This window comes from Zosterops lateralis (assembly GCF_965231275.1).
Source record: "Zosterops lateralis genome assembly, contig: HAP1_HAP1_SCAFFOLD_52, whole genome shotgun sequence".
NCBI classification, from domain to species: Eukaryota; Metazoa; Chordata; class Aves; order Passeriformes; family Zosteropidae; genus Zosterops; species Zosterops lateralis.
In genome coordinates this window covers 385,554-404,127 of record NW_028154612.1, presented here as the reverse complement: position 1 = coordinate 404,127, position 18,574 = coordinate 385,554, and the positions used below count along the sequence as shown (strand labels likewise).

General features: G+C 42.5%; 2 protein-coding genes across 2 annotated transcripts in view; one reads left to right on the top strand and one right to left on the bottom strand.

Annotated features, from left to right (window-relative positions):
• LOC310923406 (F-box only protein 15-like) overlaps positions 1-9,846 on the bottom strand; it is a 24,832-nt gene extending 14,986 nt beyond the window's left edge. Inside the window, exons 1-4 of the mRNA XM_083885423.1 lie at positions 9,368-9,846; positions 5,925-6,038; positions 3,931-4,035; positions 164-397 (exon numbers count right to left, since the gene is read on the bottom strand). Coding sequence (XP_083741549.1) covers positions 164-397; positions 3,931-4,035; positions 5,925-6,038; positions 9,368-9,387 — 473 coding nt within the window. The 5' untranslated portion in view covers positions 9,388-9,846. The remainder of the gene's footprint in view (positions 1-163; positions 398-3,930; positions 4,036-5,924; positions 6,039-9,367) is intronic.
• On the top strand, positions 9,386-18,574 carry LOC310923412 (mitochondrial import inner membrane translocase subunit Tim21-like; the record flags this gene model as incomplete). The annotated part of the gene is made up of 8 exons (XM_083885429.1): positions 9,386-9,486; positions 10,626-10,819; positions 12,104-12,406; positions 13,571-13,633; positions 13,734-13,831; positions 15,112-15,185; positions 16,970-17,075; positions 17,170-18,574. 8 exons carry the CDS (start codon positions 9,386-9,388, stop codon positions 17,260-17,262), a joined length of 1,032 nt encoding a protein of 343 aa, XP_083741555.1. The 3' UTR covers positions 17,263-18,574.

The following is an 18,574-nucleotide window of genomic DNA, read 5'->3' as shown; positions in this document are numbered from 1 at the left end:
TTTACATTTCTACTAACTGCGACTCAGTTTCAGTCATTTATAGATTATCATTGTATCATTCCATTATGATATACATTTTATAGCTCTAATTCTATACTACTCCAAGCCATTAATGTTTTGTACATTGTTCTGAAGTAAATCTTTGTGACAAGGCATTGCTTACTTCATAGCTTCTGTGTTTTTACATGGAAGACCTGTGTAAGGATCTAGAAATTTAACGAGTCGCATTACTCTAGTCTTGAAGGCACACGTTTGTTCGAAGATGTATTCTTTCTTCCAGTACCCAGGCTTTTTATCATGTAGAGCAGCACGGCCCAAAGAAACAGCTTCTGTTTGTTTAGACTTCATTTTCCATTTTGGTTGCAAATAATTGGAATAAAGTTTCAGCCAAATTCCACTGAAAATAAAAATAGAATAAAGAGGAGTAAATTTCAAGAATAGTCACTTCATTTTTACATGCACATCTCAGCTACCACTGAGCATAGTGTTAGCAAAAAACCAGTCTTGTCTGTCTTCTCAAAAATATGGGATCCAGGATGAAGCTCTGTGACAGCACAGTCAGTCAGCAAGTAAGTGAAAACTGATAAAGGTTAAGCAGAAATTTTTGAAAATTCCACCCTAAAACAATGATGTGTCCTCCTCATAGAAAATCAGCTAGTGGAAAAAGTGGTTTAATATCTCCTATTCAACAAAGACCATCTGTAGACTTCAAGTTTCTCAGTTCAGCTGAGGAGGACAATTAGAATCACCTTTGTTTGGTGGTACTAATGTAATTTCAATCCTTTCTGCACTCTCTTTGGAAAATCCCAGAGAAGACATGACTTTCTGAAGTCAAAGAAATATGTGACTGTAACGATGGGTTCATCTCTTTCATGCCAGGAAAACTATTAGTTCACATTTCAGCCCCTCACACCCCAGTATCTCTAGCACACCCCAGTATCTCTAGGACAATTCACAGAACATTGAGTCCAGGAACCTACAAAAATTCAATCAATAATCTGTGAATATAGGTTGCCAATAAGTTTTCTAATTTTGAAATGCTAGACACACAGTGTACATAACTGCACTGAAGAAAATTACTAGTGAGGGCAACAAATAGTTGAGACATTTTCTACCATTTATCAGCAAGGCTACCAGTTCTCACTTATCCTCAGGCAAACTTACACTAGCATGTATGGTATGGCATCTTCCCTTCTCCTTAAAGTATTCAAGGACTAGATCCATTCCACACTGCCTCCTACCCATCAAAAGCATTCTCAATTCATTAGCTACTGAGAATAACTCCCCACATATTGAGAGCCAGCTCTGGTTATTGATGCAAGCAGACCCAGGAATTTCGCAAAAACCTTCCAGCCTGCTGCTCTGCAGATATAGACAGAATTCCCCACTGCCATTTTTTAAGACAAAAGTGTCTAAAACACACAGACCAATAAGTTACCATAACTGGTAAAGGTGGGTTCACAGTCAACATGAGTTTTCAACCTTCCATTCACCAAAAGCAGAGTGGGAAGGGTAACATAAAGAACAATCCCCAATAACTGAAACAAAGTTTTAAAATCCTTCTACTTTAAGACCATAAAGGGTAGCCAAGTTACCAGACAGTATAAAAACATTTCTGATGGAGGGGGAAAGTTCTTTTTTTAACTCCAAAGCAGTTTAGAACTGTCCAGTCATGAAAAAAGGAGAGATGTCCTTAACATAACATCACATGGGGAATTTGAGCTGTGTATCATCCAATTGGTCTTCACCAGCCTAAAACACCCAGTAAAATAACCTCCTATAAAACTTTCCTGATAACTAGAAACTCCTTCCCAAAAAAAGATATCCTTTGATGGAGAGAGATACTCTGCATCTTACTGTATGATGCTGAAAAGACAGGGCTTAGTACTAGGCATTTCCTGCATTTTGAAGTTGCAGGCTCAGGCAATTTAGTTGACTGAAGATAGACTAAGGACAAATACCTACCATGTTCATCCTCACTCTCAGAAACATATTGCATCTTCCTTTCCCAAAACAGTGTTGGGCAAGCAAAGAAATTAGTTCAAGAAACTCAAAAATTCAGCTAGGGCAGGGAGACAGAGAAGAAGATGAAGGAGGACTTGGAATCACAAGTGTTTAGGAAGGTATCACTTCCCCTTCATCCTCAACTTCTGAAGAAGTCAGGGCAGATAAATCAAAAAGTCATCCAACAGGGAAGCACAAGTTTGCCTCTTTCACAGCAGAATACATGCCCTGCCCTTCTTGCCTCAAATTGTTAATACTCATCTCAAGGTCTCTTACTGAACATGACTACAACAAACCAAACAAATCTTCTACTGCTAACTCAGATGCCAGAATCAGACACATCATCATCAGTCATCACTTGACCACAGTGGCAAAGACTTTGCCCTGTGCTCTCACTTCCTCTCACACAAGCACGTTCTGCTGGTGATCAGAATCCTCAGGCCTTCACAGGCAGACCATACCCATGAACTTCCCACACTGCATGGTAGGAAGGCTGGAATATCCCATGCTGTGACAAGGAGGGTACAGAAAGGGAGGGTCATAAACATTTCCTTGTCCTCAATAGTTACACTGGAGAGACATCAGTGCCAAGAACTGTTCAAGTGAACAGCCCAAAGACAAACCACTGCATTAGGCAGCACAGACATAGCACAATGAAAGACTGATGGTCCTGTTGCAACAAGGACAGCTCCCTGTACATCCAGGACACCAGAAATATCCTAAAAACCACAGTCAGATTTGTCACAGAAATATGCAGTGACTCCCATTAAAACTTCTGTTCATTCACTGCAAGATTCAGGGTCTTGAGAAGGTCCAGGAAAATCCATCAGGAAGAAATTACCTGGTCCCCCCTGAACCAGTCAGGCTCCTAGATAAGGGAAACTAACTCTTTCCAAAGTCTCATTTGTGCACGCACACTAATCTCTATTGAGATTAGAAAATGGAAACAGACATTGTCGAGATGGAGACAGATGAATCATCTTCCCCTGGACAGCCACAGTGATTTTATCCTGCTTCACCATCCTGAAGTGGAAAACACATACCAAGATTGGTAATTTGTGTCAACTATGCAATTTTTATCTACCCTCAAAACCTAAATCTGGATTACAGATCTTCCCTTTAAACTCATCAGTTCTAAAGGTATTAATGCCAAGGTAAACCAACTAATTCACCACACAATTTTTAGTAAATAAGGGAGAAATAGACTCATACCTGGTACAGCAACTTCCTATAGAGGAAGACATTTTCTCATTCAAACAACACTAATGCAGTAGAATCCTACAAAGAAAAGGATGCCCAGATCCTAGTTATCACACACCAACCCAAGTCTCTCCTCTTTACCCTTTCACAAAATTATCATGATATTGGTTGGAGCAATTTATGAACTCTGTATAAGCAATCCTTATTAAAAAAACGTGTCGGTATTTATCTTTGTCTCTTTTGTTCTCATTTAGACGTCACCAAAGAGTCACAAACAGAGCAACAGATAAAAACCACTAGTGGATCATTTGATTGAATCAATTCCTCTTCAAAAATCTAATGAAAGAATAAAGTATGCAGGACTTCAAAATTGTCAAAGCTACAATTCCATAAAGCTACTGGCAACACACCATTAAGGATCACCTGAACCGAAAAGTTTCTGCAGGTCCATGTGAATACAAATAAATATATAGAAATTTTAAAATTAAAAAAGTGCTAACACCAACATTTCAAAGCACTGGATTTAGTTTTTGCCTCATAACCCCCAATAAACAACAGGCCCTGCACAGCTAGAATTGCATGCAACATGTACTGTACGCTGTGCAGGGCAATTTCAGCAGAGTAACTGCCCAGAGGTGCTCTGGCATCAGAGAAACTGAACTGGAAAGACTCATAATTCAGGTAAACACAACTAGGGCACAAACTGAGACCTTCTCTCTTCCTTACTTGTCATTGGCCAACTCATAGAAGCGTCTATTCACACAACCAAGAGACAGTAGGGACACAGCATCTAAATAGGAAAATATCTTCAGCAGCATTTCTGATGGCATGCTAGAAAAGAAGAGAAAGAGGAATTCTGTTAGACTTGCCTGCAAACTCCAGAAATTACAATGGCAGAGAATTTTAATTTCAAACCAGACAAAAACAGAAGAGGTGGAAAGCAGCAGGTTGTAAACAGATGAAACAAAGAGTTAAATTGTGGAGTTTGGGCTGTAACTTCACTCTTTGGTATGTGGCATTTGCCTAAAATAATTCATCACAACTTATTCCAGTGGCACAGCACGATTACACAAAAAGTTGTAAGTTTGAGGTTTTATTAGACTTTGTTAACTTTAACTATGTTTGATATGAAACTATCTCATTTAGCTTCAGTTCCTTACTGCTTGTACCATGATTTTAACGTTTATTCCACAATCACCAGCATTTGCAAAACTGCAGATACATTCACTCTCCCTTTTGACTGCCGCGTCTGGCCTGAGAACGCACCAGGACAGAAATGTCCTAGTCTAACAGCAAGATCATGCTCTACCTCATCATCATCTCCAAACTGTACGTGCTCAGGGGTCTTGTGCAGTTTTCATTTATGTCAGCAGAAAGATGTGAACTTCAAAGTAAGAGCCAAGTGATATCCTGAAAATGCCAATGTCTCTGCATCTGGAAGGCTGCCTGAAATGCAGGAGCCAGTCTAGGCATGACAAGCAGAACATACCCTGGGATTGAGCCAAAGTGATTTTTGCATTAGCAGACATGAACCTCATACAATTTGAGCAGTAGCTCATAGCTGCAGAGTTTAAAATACACGCATTTTATACTCTTAATTTTTTTGAGCATTGAGTATGGCCACATCAAAATCACTGCTGAAAATAAAAGGTGCTGTGAAAGTCAACACCCCATCTGTGCCTCTTGTCCTTTTACTACGGGGTTATTTGCAACACTTGTTGATTTATGACACTGTTTCAGAAGCAGAGAGCTTTAAAGGGTAGCACAACAATGCCAATACCTCAATGTTTGTATTAAACTCACAATCTTAGTTACATTGACATAGAAATAACATGCAAAAACTTGCACTGTTATTATGTGAAATAACTCATAAACTCTAAGTCCAAAGCAATTAGTGCACTCATTCCAGAGACAATTTAGAAGTGATACCTTAAAAAGCTGCAAATTAGCTAAAATAATATACTTGATCCAGAATTTTCAACAGCAGTTTTTACAGCTGTATTCTTTCTCTTTTGAAGGAAGCTGATTTTTTTTTCTTTTTTCTCTCACTATCACACCAGTCAGACAGCATAGAGGTGCTGAACTGGCCATCCAATGCAAAACAGAGAAATCACTACACAGTAGTGATCAAATGTATAAAACTAATTGCTTTTTCAGGTAACATAGTCTTAGAATATTTTTTGTAAAAATGTAACTAATTTTCAAAAAGAAAACAACTCATAATTATATTGAAACTACTCTTTCACTGCCAAACAGGAAGAGAAACATTTACCTTGCAGTAAATATGCAGCAGCCAGTAATTCCTCCCTCCTTTTATCCCAATCCACCATTCTCAGCCTCTCCATACACTAAGATACACTTGATGACAACCAATAACCAAGAGAAACACATGAAGTTTAATTCCAATCTGGCTTTTATTGAAGTAATAAAATAACAATTTTTATTCTCAAGGAACAACACTGCCCATGACTTCCAAAGAAGTTGCTGAAGGCTTCACATGGCTTGGAAAACCTACATAATCCTTATGAACCTAGCAAATAACACAAAGGAGAACCATGCCAGAAAACATTAGAAGGTGAACACAGGATCCCAAAGCAGGCCAGGAAAGAAAATCTTTTCAACTCAGAATATTTGACATAGAAATCTCCAAGATATGAATACAATTACTGCAAGCAGTCAAAAGGCAGTTTACAGGGTGACTTACTCACAGACATACTCACCTCTCAAAGCTCATGTTTCGTTTCAGTTTTCTGGGAGGTGTCAAATACAGACTTTCAATGCCAGCATTTACAGTTTCAGAACATTCCCCAGGCCTGGCAGCAAAGGTCCTTAACCTACTTGTAAGAAGGAAAAGCTGTTAACACATATTCACAAAATGAAGAAATACGCATATTGTGCACACCTAGACACAACACTTCAACCAAGGCAGGATGCAGGGAATACACCACGTGGCAATCATTATGATTTGAACAATTACACCCAAGTTAAAATACCTGGCATCAGGAAGATTCAGATTTAAACTCACAGCTGTCAACCCTGTGATTGATCTCTCACAGCAGGCAAAGGCAATAATAGTGTTGCTGCTCCCCCAAATCAGTTTGAATCCGGTAGAGGTTTATTACCCTTAGACAGCTGCACCCCTGTGGCCACTACAGCCAAGCTCCACTGAGGCCCCTGCAGCAAGTCAAACTCACTGATTATTCTTCTGTTTCACAACATTACTCCAGAGACATTTTTGAGCCACTCAACTTTGCTAAGGGATTAAAAGATACCAGATAAAAACAATACGTTGAAACTTCCTCAGAAACTGCTGAGGTTCAAAAAGAATTTGTATCCTTTCAAGCATAAACAAAAAAGAAAGGAGATTTAACCCATGAAACAGAGAGCAGCTAACAAGGTCTAAGGGATGTCTAGGTGTTAGACAGACAAATTACTTGTCGGTAGAATTGCTTTAGTAAGGTTTATGGCTTGACACGCTTCAAAGATTTCAGATGTAGTGAGAGGTTAACAAAGCTTGGGAAGAAGGATGACCACTGAGAGTGGACACAAAGAATGCAGAATTTACAGGCCAGAGGGATACCTGGAACAACTCCCAAGATAAGGAAGAAACTATTAAAGCCAACTCAGCAATTGTGCTGAAATCAGCTACAGCTTCCAGAAATGTGAGACTGCCACCACTGACTCAAAAAAGAGAAAGACTGAGCATGCAAACTAATCAGCATGAGAAGCAAGAGAATTGTTAACCAACAGAAGATAGAAAATTAATTAATAAGAGAATTATGTAGCTTGTAGCCAAGGAACTAATTCCTTCCTTTGCTAAATGCCACCCAGCACTGTGCAGAACTGTAAATACATCAAATAACTCCATGTCTGGATTGGTCTCTTGCACACCATGGTGAAAGAACCTGCTCTGGCAACATTTCCACATCACAGTTGGGATAGAAAAGGAAGAAACTTTGCATATTTCTAACACAAATTCTTACAATCCAACTGCTCACAGATTTTTCCAAGTTTTCTGATAGAAAGGTCTTTATCAGCTGTAATTGCAAACAAATCCTATCATTAATCCACAGAGAAAGATGGGGACAGAGTTTCAATCTTAAACCAAATCCTTACACTTCATACCCTCGGATGCCACTGAACAAGCAGAGCTCCCCATTCACTGCATTACTGACGCTTTAAATTGCCAGCAGATTTCCAACACCTGGTCAAACCAGCTCGGGGTTTCTAGGCAACCAATCCATATGGGGGGGAAATAGCTAATTTTGAAGTATATGGTTATCATATACATTTAATAAGTTCTTGATTTAAGATTGATTTATGCTTAAAGAAAAAAAAATCAAAATAAATTAACAGCGCTGGCCTACATTGTCAACTGTGCTATGTAAAACAAAACAAAAATATCCAAGACACTTTACTAAGAATTGTTACAAGCTTAACAAAAAGACATGCACATTTGAGCTTGGGTGCTAACCAACTACATTAACAACTACAAAAAAGTAGTCTTGTAATAAATACAATCTGGAGATCAAACAAAGGGTTTTACTAATGTATCATTATCAAAAACACTTAGATGATGAGGCCCTAAACACTTAGATGATGAAGCAGTAACAAACTGCTGTTAAAGGGATTTAGAGACACAAGTTGTGTTCAACAGCAGCAGAGCCATCACTTCTGTATGTTCCAGGGCAGCACATCCCAGGCTATTCTGCCCTAAATCCATGCTGAAAGCAGAGAGTTTGGGCATACTCTCTAGGGACGCAATTTCACAAACTCCAGGCACAGAAATAATTCAGATACGAAGCTGGATTCTGGATTTTAAAATAAGCTACCTTGGACAAGCATAAACTGCACAGACTGTCCTTCTTGCTCATTTTAACCACTAACCTCTCCCTTCTTCACTCCAGGGAGAAATATCTGAGGGAGGAAACATTTTGCCCATGGGTGCCTTGAAAACTTTAATGTAATAGCTATTGTTTTTGTAAGCTTCAATTTTAAAAAAAATCTGCTGAACTTTTGTATTCGCCAAAACAAAAATATTCTCGAGGTGTGAAGAAACAAACAGCAACCGAATCCATAAATTACTTTTCAAGTACTGCGTGTGCTAAGATTTTAAATTAGCATTAACAAAATGCTTTTAGGTTGCATTGACACAGTTTGGGCAGATAAGCCTAAGATGAAAGTCAATGACAGCTGTTACACCCCCTCTTTAGAGACTTCTAGAACTGAGATGATCTTACTCAAGAGGCACAACTTCAATTGCTTTTTCATTAGCTTTCAACCTGTGGGGCTCACTTTTCCAGTATTTTCATTTTCATACCCTATAATACTTGCAATGTGCCTTGGTTTTTTGATGGTCAGCAAACAATTGTCTTCTGAGAAACATTTCAGATGATGTACACAAAGTTTTAAGTAGTGAAAAAACGTGTCTCCTCCACCTCTGTAAGCGTATGCAGGGAAAAAGAAAAATTACAATGATGTTTTGGCATGGGTTGGTTGTGGGTTTTTTTTTTTCCTTCAGCTGTCTATTTCAATTTAATTTTTAAAGGGTGGATATTACCCCAATCCATTAGCAGGTTGAAAAAAGGCAAAAAAACCCACCCAAAAAACAGCAGGGGGAATGAAACTGCTATGAAACCTAAGGCTGTAGAAATGGGTTGGCAGAAAAATCTGTTTTCTCAACTTTGCCTCTAAGACTGATGCTTTAAAATTTTGAAAGCCTACCCTGTACTGTAAGAATTATGGTAATCACACCTTCCACAGCGAAACCCTCCTATTTATCACAAAACCCAAACCACCCTGGACGTATAAAGCAGCCACTAAACTAACTTTGTGGGTACCCATTACAGCATCTCCTCCAAGCTGAAGGACACAGAAGTTTAGGCTCCCCAGGCAGGAAAAAAAGTGTTAACCCCAGGCCTCTGTGCACCTGGCAACACCAGCGTTCTCCACTGCAAGGCGTCCACTGGGCCAGGAGAGGAGAGTACCATGCCCACAGCCCTCGCCGCGAAGACTCGAGAGCTGGAAACCAGAGCCGTGCAACACGTGAAATAAGTTTTTCAGAGGAGCAATGGGAGCTGAGGGAAAACAATTAAACCCCCCTCCCCGTTAAAGGTGAAGAAGGCCGAGCGGGCGGCCCCGGGCCGGCAGAGCCCACGGTTACCTGCCCCGGCCCGTCGCCATGGCCGCTCCAGCACGGGACAGCGCCGGCCTCGCACCGCCCGCGGGGAGGGCAGGGAAGGAACAAGGGCAGCCACCCCCCGGGGCACGCCCTGGGGCGGGGTGGGCCGGAACGGCGGCGCCCGGAGCGCTGGCTGAGGGCGGGCGGGGCCGAGGCGGGGCCGAGCGGGGCCGGGAGCGCTGGCTGAGGGCGGGCGGGGCTGGAGCGGGGCCGGGCGGGCACGGGGGAGGCGGTAACGGGGACGGCGGAGGTGCCTGAGCCTCGCCCCGGCTCCACGGCGAGCTCCGAGCTCTCGGGCACTGTGGGCTCGGGTCTCAGAATCACATAATTAATTAGGCTGGAAAATACCTCTGAGATTACTTTACAATTTATGACCAAACACCACCACGGCAGTTAGACCACAGCACTAAGTGCAGATTCCAGTCTTTCCTTAAACACCTCCAGACCCGGTGGCTCCACCACCTCCCTGAGCAGCCCATTCCAATGTCTAATCGCCTTTTCTGTGAAGAAATTCTTCCTAATATCCAACCCAGACCTCCCTAGTACAGCTTGAGGCCATTTCCTCTTGGAGAACAGGCCGAGTCCCACCTGGCACAGCCCCCCTTCAGGCATTTGTGCAGAGTGATCAAGTCCCCCTGAGCCTCCTGTTCTCCAGGCTAAACATCCCCAGCTTCCTCGGCCACTCCTCAGACTTGTGCTCCAGACTCTTCACCAGCTCCACTGCCTTTCTCTGGACACACTCCAGCAACTCAATGTCCTTCTTAAATCGAGGGTGTCAAAACCGAACACAGTACTCTCAGTGGTGTGGCCTCAACAGTGCCAATACAGTGGGACAATCACCTCCCAGTCCTGCTCACAACACTGCTTTTGACACAGGCCAGGTCACCACTGGCCTCCTTGGCCACCTGGGCACACACTGATATCATATTATCATATTCAGCCGCTGTAGATCAGCACCCCCGGATCTTTTTCCCCCAGCAGCTTTCCAGCCCCTCTGCCCCAGCCTGTTGTGGGCAGGGCCCGACACTGGGCCTTGTTGAACCTCGGGCCGTCCATCTCGGCCCACCCATTTAGTCTGTCCAGATCACTCTAGCCGGCCCTATCTGTGGAAATGTCAACTGCATCTCTTTAACACATATGCGTGTACAATGATAAAAATAAAACAGTAAAAAGCCACCTCAGTGGCACGTGGCACCTTTCCTCCCAGACCACCTTAAAAACAGGGAGCCCGTTCCCGTAGAGAAACTCTCGGGCGCTGCGCCCCCCCATCCCAGGTCGGAAACGGGGCGAGGGAGCCGCGGCAGAGCGGCCGGCTCTGCCACCGACAAGGAGAGAGGAGAGAGCCAGCTGTCCCGTCCCCACCCCGGTTCGCCGCGGAAAAGCCCCTCTCCAGCCCCGTCCGCGGCCGGGAGCCGGCGGGGGAGAAAACCCAGGGTCTGCAGAGCCGCCCGCAGCTGCCATGCTCCCCGGCCGTCCAGCCCACGGAGCCGCCCGCAGTCAGGCGCCGCCGGTCCAGCGCAAAGAAACCCCGGCCGCCCCCGCCCGCAGCCGCGGAGCAGCCTTTCCCCAAGCCCCAGCCGCTCCCCGTGCCGGAGCGAAGAAAAGAGCCCCGGCCGCCTGTCTGCCCGCAGCCGCCACGCGGTCAGCCGCCTTGGCCAGATGAAGCGTCCCCAAGCTGGCCGGACCGCTGCCCCGCTTCAAGAGAAAAACCCCACACCCGCCACGTTCCACCTCCCACCGCACAAGCCCCGGCCCAAACCCCCACAACGTTGCCGCCGCTGTGAAGCAGCGTGAGACCGAAACGCCATTGCTGCGGCAAAGACTACCACGTGGCCGCAAAGAGCTCCAAGTGCCCGCCCCGGTGATCCCGCATGCAAATTAAAAACTCCAGAAGCGTCCCGGGATGAAATCTAACATAAAAAAACCCTTATCAAATAAAAACCAAGTAAAATTAAAACGGATAAGAACTAATACTCAGCCGTGTAGACCCTGAGGAATCAAAAGAGCTAATTTCTCCGGTTTTGCTTACTAGCCGTAAGTTAAAAAGACCAAACCAGAGATGAGACCACAGGAGAAAACAAAGAACTGACAGGACTCTGGGGTTTGTTCCCAGCGAGGGTCGGTCCTCCAACTCTGTTGAATTGCATGCAGCAGAGCTGATAAAGCCCTCCTCCTCCATGGCGACCAAACCCCTCGGGCAAATATCAATAAGAGCTGATTAATAAAGGCGTTTATGGAGATTGATATTTTCTCCGCCCATTTTTATTCATAACATACAAGACCAAGAAAAAACACAGGCATGAAAACACAGCTTTAAAGGCGTGACGGGCACGGCAGGCGCCGCCAGCAGCCCCCCTGTGAGGGGCGGTGTGTCCCCGCCCGCGGAGGGCGGGCCGTGGCCCTGGCGGTGGCGGCGCTGGGCACGGCGGGCGCTGTAGTGACCTCGCTGGGAGCCGCTCCCGGCGGCGGGCGGGAGAGGGAGCCCGCTCAAACTACCGCTCCCAGGGCCCGCCGCTCCGCCGCCCCAAACATTTCCGCCGGGGCGGGGGCAGGCAGCAGCGGCCGGTGGCAAAGGTTCGGGTGGGCTCCTGAGCTGGGGCAGCGGCCGCTGGGGGCCGGAGGCCGCCCGGGCACTTCCCCGAGGGTTCCCCGGGAGAGCGGTGGCGAGCGGCACAGAGTCTCCATCCGGCGGGCCTGCCCCGGCCGTGCCCCTGTGAGGCGGCGGAGCCGTGCCCGGGATGCTGCCCCGGGCCTCCCTCGGGCGGCGCTGCCTGGGCCGCTGGCTGCTCGCCACCCGCGGGTGGGCGATCCTGGGGACTGGTACCGGCACCGGGGCCTGCTCCTGCTCCTGCTCCTGCCTGGGGCGGCGGCACCAGCCCCCGCTGCTGCTCAGGGCCGCCCGTCGGGGAATCGGGACCCAGGCAGGAGGGCTGAAAGCTGCAAAGCCTGGCGGCGATAGCAAAGATGTGTCCGTGCAAAGGGCACTGAACGAGGAGACGCTGGTGTCGGCGGCTCAGAAAGGTAAGGCGCAGGATGCTGTACGCTGCTCAGCTAAAGTTTTGTAGTTCCAAACATCAAGTATCTAGGAAAAAAAAAAAAAAAATCTCAGCACACCGAGCCGGTTTCTTTTCGCATCATATTGTTTGGAGCAGCTATTACATTTCTATGTATGCGTTGCACAATCAGAACAAATTATGTCATTTCTTCTAAATAATCTGTGGATTTAAGTAATTATCAGGCACAAGGTGTAGCAGACTCTCATTTTCCTTTTCAGAAGGAAAACCTATCACATGCAGCCTGACTGTAGGGCTGTTGGGATAAATTCACCTCCAACCAAATCGTCACTACACGTGATGGATTGCCTTCACTCATTCACTTCAGTGAAAAGTGATTACTGCATAATTAGCCTCAGAAAGTTTAAGTACTTTGAAATGATTTACAAAAAACGCCTTCAACTAATTAGAAGACTGCAGGAGAAATAGTTACTAACGTTTCCTCCTTAACTTGTACTCCACTAAAATGCACACTGCCACTAAAAGATAGTAGTCTCTTTCCAAATACTCAAATATTTTGAAAGAGAGACTCTCATATGACTTACTTTGAAGTATATACTGACACTTGTACTTTAGATCAAAATTGAAAGATAAAAACTAATCAAACAGCAGTTAGTTTTGTTAATAAATAAAATATTGTTTTGGGGCTAATATTGCCCCTTTTACTGTTCTATTGATTGCTAATTCATAAAACCGGTTATTTTCAGTGTGTGTGACTTCTAAGCTTTCACTTTTTTATTTTTACTTCTTTTCTTTGCATAAGGATTGCAGTGATTGTGCGTTTAGGTGGTAGTGTGAATACTGCAGTGCTAAATGCCTCATTAGTTCCTAAAAAATCTAGCTCTCATGTACCCAAGAAGTAGCAGTAATTGCTACTTTGGATCTTGCAAACATCTGGCAAACCGAAAGTAATAAGGCTTAACACTGACATGTAAACATGACCTGTACAATGTAAGAGATGTTCCTTGGCCTGTTTTACAGCAATGTGGCATTATGGAAACTGTTACTGGAATTTTTTCTTCTGGTAAAACGTTGTTTGAACTACAGACTAACAGAAGAGCATTTATGTAAGAAAGGCATCCAAGTGTTATCCAAGGCTGCAACTTATGTGTTATTATCTTTTTTATTTCAGTGAAAGAAGCTGGAAGAGACTTTACCTATTTTATTGTGGTGCTTGTTGGAATTGGTGTTACAGGTTATTTTTTTTAAATTACATTCTTTATCAGAAGACACTTCTCGTTAATTCCATCTGGTTTCATAAGTTTTCATTTCATCTGCTGTTGTCTCTGTTACAGGTGGCTTGTTCTATGTGATTTTTAAAGAGCTATTCTCTTCTTCTAGTCCAAATAAGATCTATGGAGATGCCTTGGAGAAATGCAGATCTCACCCCGAGGTTGGTTTTTGAACTTCAGTCATCAGTTTGTGTTTCTCAGTAGTTACTGCCTTTCTTCAAGTCAAAACTTCACACTAGGAATCTCACAAGCTACTTGGAGACCCGTGTGGTGCTTTAGCAGTTCTGCCAGTGCTTTTAGCTGGGATGGGGTGGGTCAGCTCCAGAGCAGAGCCTTCATCAGGACATGTCAGTGCAAGCATTGAACTAGCCTGCTAGAAGCCAAGTGAGTGTGCCACAGCATAAAAACTGATGGAAATACAGTCTGTCTTTCAGAGCCTGGGCTTGTGTCACCATACAGAAACTCTTAGGGACTTACCTAAGTGCCTGCTAAATATAGAACTTGAATTCTCCATGTCAGAGAGGCAACTAGTCCCACTAAGTTGTGTAGATCTAACCTGCTGCCTTTTCTCAACACTCTTACTCTATTGTGACACTTCCCTATGGTTCTGTCATTCTGTGAAGCACTGCACTGATACCCAGGAATTGAAATTCTTCATTTGAAGCACAGTTAGCATTCCTTTGGCTAACAGGAAAACAGGCAGAGAACAGTCATGGGATCACACAGTCATCATAGCTAGGTGTAAACAAAAAAATCAGTGTGAAACTAGATTTTAAAAAACACTACTTCAGACAAAACATCCTTCAGAAAAGATTGTAGCAGATGCCTTTGAAGGTAACCTAGAAATGAAGTGACAAGTCGTTGCTCTAGTAACAATAAAAAGACTGCTTTGGAACAAGTTTGTAGAATTAATACTTCTTTCCAGTACTTGCACAGTAAAACTTCTCTTCTTCTAACCAAATTTAAAGTAAGTTTAAGACTATGTTGATCTACTCTGATTTTATAGATCTGAAAAAAAAAATTACTGAATTTCTTATTCAGTCGTGGTTTTTAGATAATAGGAAGGGGAATGCATTTGCATTTTAAACTTTGAAACATTCTCTTGGAGGAGACATAGGCAAATATTTTGTGCTTTTTTTTTTTTTCTTTTTACACAAAATGTCAATTTCCACATCTTCATCTCAGAGAACAGTACAAATAGAAGATATCAATAGGATTTATTTTAGGCATTTAATACAGAACTGTAAAAAAAAGACTGGAATACAGAGGCATTTTTCTTAAACTCTTTTTTTTTCATAAACACTCCTATTCTTGACATGTTAGATTCTCCAGGGGCATTTTGTTAAAAGAGGGTGTATTCACAGCAGAGGCGTGAGCTGATACTGGAATACCTGTTTGTATGTTATCCCTTCTGACAGCTCAAACCTCTTTTCTCTTGTAGATAATTGGTGTTTTTGGTGAATCTATCAAAGGTTACGGAGAGGCAACAAGAAGAGGAAGACGACAGCATGTCAGATACCCCTTGGTGTTTGCCCCATAAAGACATCAGTTTCTGCACAGCAAAGATATTTTTGGATCACAAGTTAGTTCTAGAGTGATGAACTGTATGTAACATATCCTGTCACTTTTGATCAAACATAGAAGTTTTTTTGCAGTGCCTCTTGTGTGCCATATATCACTAAGTACAGTGTACATATAATATAAAATGCCAATTCTGAATGCCTCAGAACAAGCAATGGTCATCATGGTAAACATAGAGCTCTCCAGAAAATGGGATGAGCCTGAAAACAGTAGTGCAGAGGCCTAGGCTTGCATGAGGAGAGCAGTAATCTGACAGAAGTTTACAGTCTGAAACTATACTGAGCTGATACACAGGATGCTTTTTGGTACTTGAAGCAGCATCTCTACTGCATATTTAACAGAACGTCTATCACCTTAACCTCTCATGAGTGTGTCTTTTTATTACTTTCCTTTTAAAAGAAACAAGAAAACTATTTCTTACAAAACGTAAGTCCTCCCTGCTTTGCCTTTATTGGGTTATTTGGCAGGAATATATTCAATGAGGTTTCATATAGGATGAGACACATAAGCCCAGACAGAGGTTGAACCATGAAATTGAGATTCCTTGTTAGGTCTGAGGAAAGTGGCTTTTAATCATTGAAGCTCTATCTCTTCACCAGACTCAGTGAAAAAATGTTTAAAGTAAAGCTGCTAAATGAAATCAACGTGCACAAACATCTTGAGCACCTGTCTGTAAATAAGTAAATGTACTATGAATCAGCTTTCCTAGTATTTAATTTCCATTATTTTGAATGACTAGTATCTTAAATAAATTTTTGAGATGAGAACTGTGTAAGATTGTAGAGTTTGCATCTGCAGTATAAGAATGATCTTAAATGTCTCAAAAATCTACAGGTTTTTTTTGTGTATGAATACCCTGAATGTAAATTTACTGCAGTAAGGCTCTTCTTTCATATTTGTTCTCTCTACCATCATGTCACTTTAAACTATATTGGAAGTTTATTTCACAGTGTGTACCTGGGCATGACTGATGGAAATAAGAGATTGGTGCTAAGCAGCAGTTAATATTTTCAGTAGGAAACATAAACCAGAACTCTAATGGGGTCATTAGTTTCCCAAAGTGGTCACTTTGAAAGTGATGTGCTATTTATTTAATACTTGAGCGCAACCCAACTCCAGTCTGAATACCAGCATTTAGGTTGGAGATCTCATATCAGTGCCAAAGTTACACAATTTCAGCAGAACAAAATTATTGCCAAAGTAACTTTGCACATAGTAAACTGTTTGTTTTGATGTGGTTTAACCAACCTAATAATTAATTTGAAAAAATATGCTCTGTGTGTTTCGGTTTGATAACTTAGTTTAGGTGCCTAAAATAACTCTGGAATTCTTGGTGATGTGAGGTCCCTTTCTAGATGTCAGGCTTCAAATCTGGGTTTTTTTAGAATTAATACAAGGCATTTCCATAGTCTTCAGCACTGGATTGCTTTTCAGTTTTGAGGGGAGGACTGGGGTGAGGACATTTAAGCATTTCATCTCTTAATCCTCAGCAGCTAATTAGCTCTTCTAACTCCACTAGTCCTTAGGCACTGACAGTAAAGCTTGAGAGGAGCAGTAGAGAAGGAACCCAAGGTAGAGTAAGGACACCACTGGAATACACTTTCTTACAAAATAAGTAAGCAACTCCTCTAAGTAAGTTTAAATTTGAAGTCTTAACTAGCATATAATCTGTATTCTTGCTGGGTGGTTGGGTTTTTGTTTTCTGTTGCTGTTTTTAGTCACATTGAATACGTAAAGGACGGACTGAAACATATGCGTTTGAAGTTCTATATTGAGGGCATTGAATCAGGGAAACAGGGAACGGTCCATGTGGAAGTCAAAGAGGTATGTACAATTGCTTGATACACCTGACAACCTGACAAGTCATGAATTTAAACTACCAAAGAGAAAAAAACACTCTGAATTTTTTTCTTTGCAGAATCTTGAAACAGGAAAATTCAAGGTTCACTATATTATTGTGGACGTTGAGACCTATCCAAGAAGAACCATTGTTATAGAAGACAACAGATAGCCAACGGTCAAAGCTGCTGCCTTATCTCACATTGGATAATGATGTTGTAGCCAGGCTACACATGAATTGTGTGGTGTTGCCAATTGTGTCTCACAGCTTCAGGGCTGTGTTATGGGAAGTAGCCTCTCAGGACCTCCACTAAGGACTTTTGATAATAACAGATAAGGGATTTAAAGTGAAACCAATGAAATATAGCAGAACTATCATGGAAGATATTCTTGACATAGGAAAATAATGCCTCCTAATGAACAGTCTAATGATCGATAATACTTCTGCACACCCAAAACCTGAGTTTTTCAAGGATTTAGGTTTGGATGGGGAGTTTTTTGTCTTCCTTGGCTTGGATTTCCCACTACCACTGCAATAAAGAAAGAGGTAGTTTAACTGTAGACAGAACTCTACTGTTTTCATTTTGGATACCTTTGTAGTAAAAAGGTAAAGTAAGAATGTTAGTGATGCAAAAGAGATCTAGGCATGTAAGGGTAGGAATGGTGGAGGCACACACACCCATGGCAAACAACTGAAGATAAACACTTTAATATTGGTGTCTTCTAAATAAATTACCAGCAAGCAGAACATCACTACCATCTGCTCTTTCCGGTGTTTGCCATGCTGCTCTGCATGGTTGTAGCAAGGTGGGGATTGGCCTTTTCTCCCAGGCAACTAGTGACAGGACAAGAGGACATGGCCTCAACCTCTGTCAGGGGAGATTTGGGTTGGACATCACCTTCAAAATGTTTTGAAAACCACAATATTTAATTTAAACTTCTCTTTGCCACCTTGTCTGTATCTACATCTGATAAACACCTGTGGTGTTTATCATGGCATCTTTGATCCGTAAAATGTTCCACATTATTTTCTTTTACTGCCTGCATCACCTTGCTAGCTGAGATTTACCAGGATGCTTCTTTATATTTCATGAATGAGGGACACAGCTGTGAAGGACATAATTTCTCCTGTGTTGTGAAAAAGCTGAGAATATTCTTGATAAAATTAAGACAGAAAAAGTAGCAGAAGAAATCCACCTTTATCTGACCTTAATGTTCTTAATTTGAATGAATTACAAATACAAGGCTCAAATGCTTTCCAATCTCATTGCAGGAAGCTTTTTGTAATCTTTTTTCTAGGAACATCTCATCAGTGAAGAAAAAAAAAAAAAACACTTCATAGCTTTGTTTGTCAACTTTCTACTAGCTGGATACCTATCACCAGCAAGATTATTTAAGCCTCTTGAAACTTCAGGAGTGTTAAAGCTTTTTAGAAATATAGATTGTCTGCAGAAATAAAAGTCAAACATTTTTTGCTAACAGAA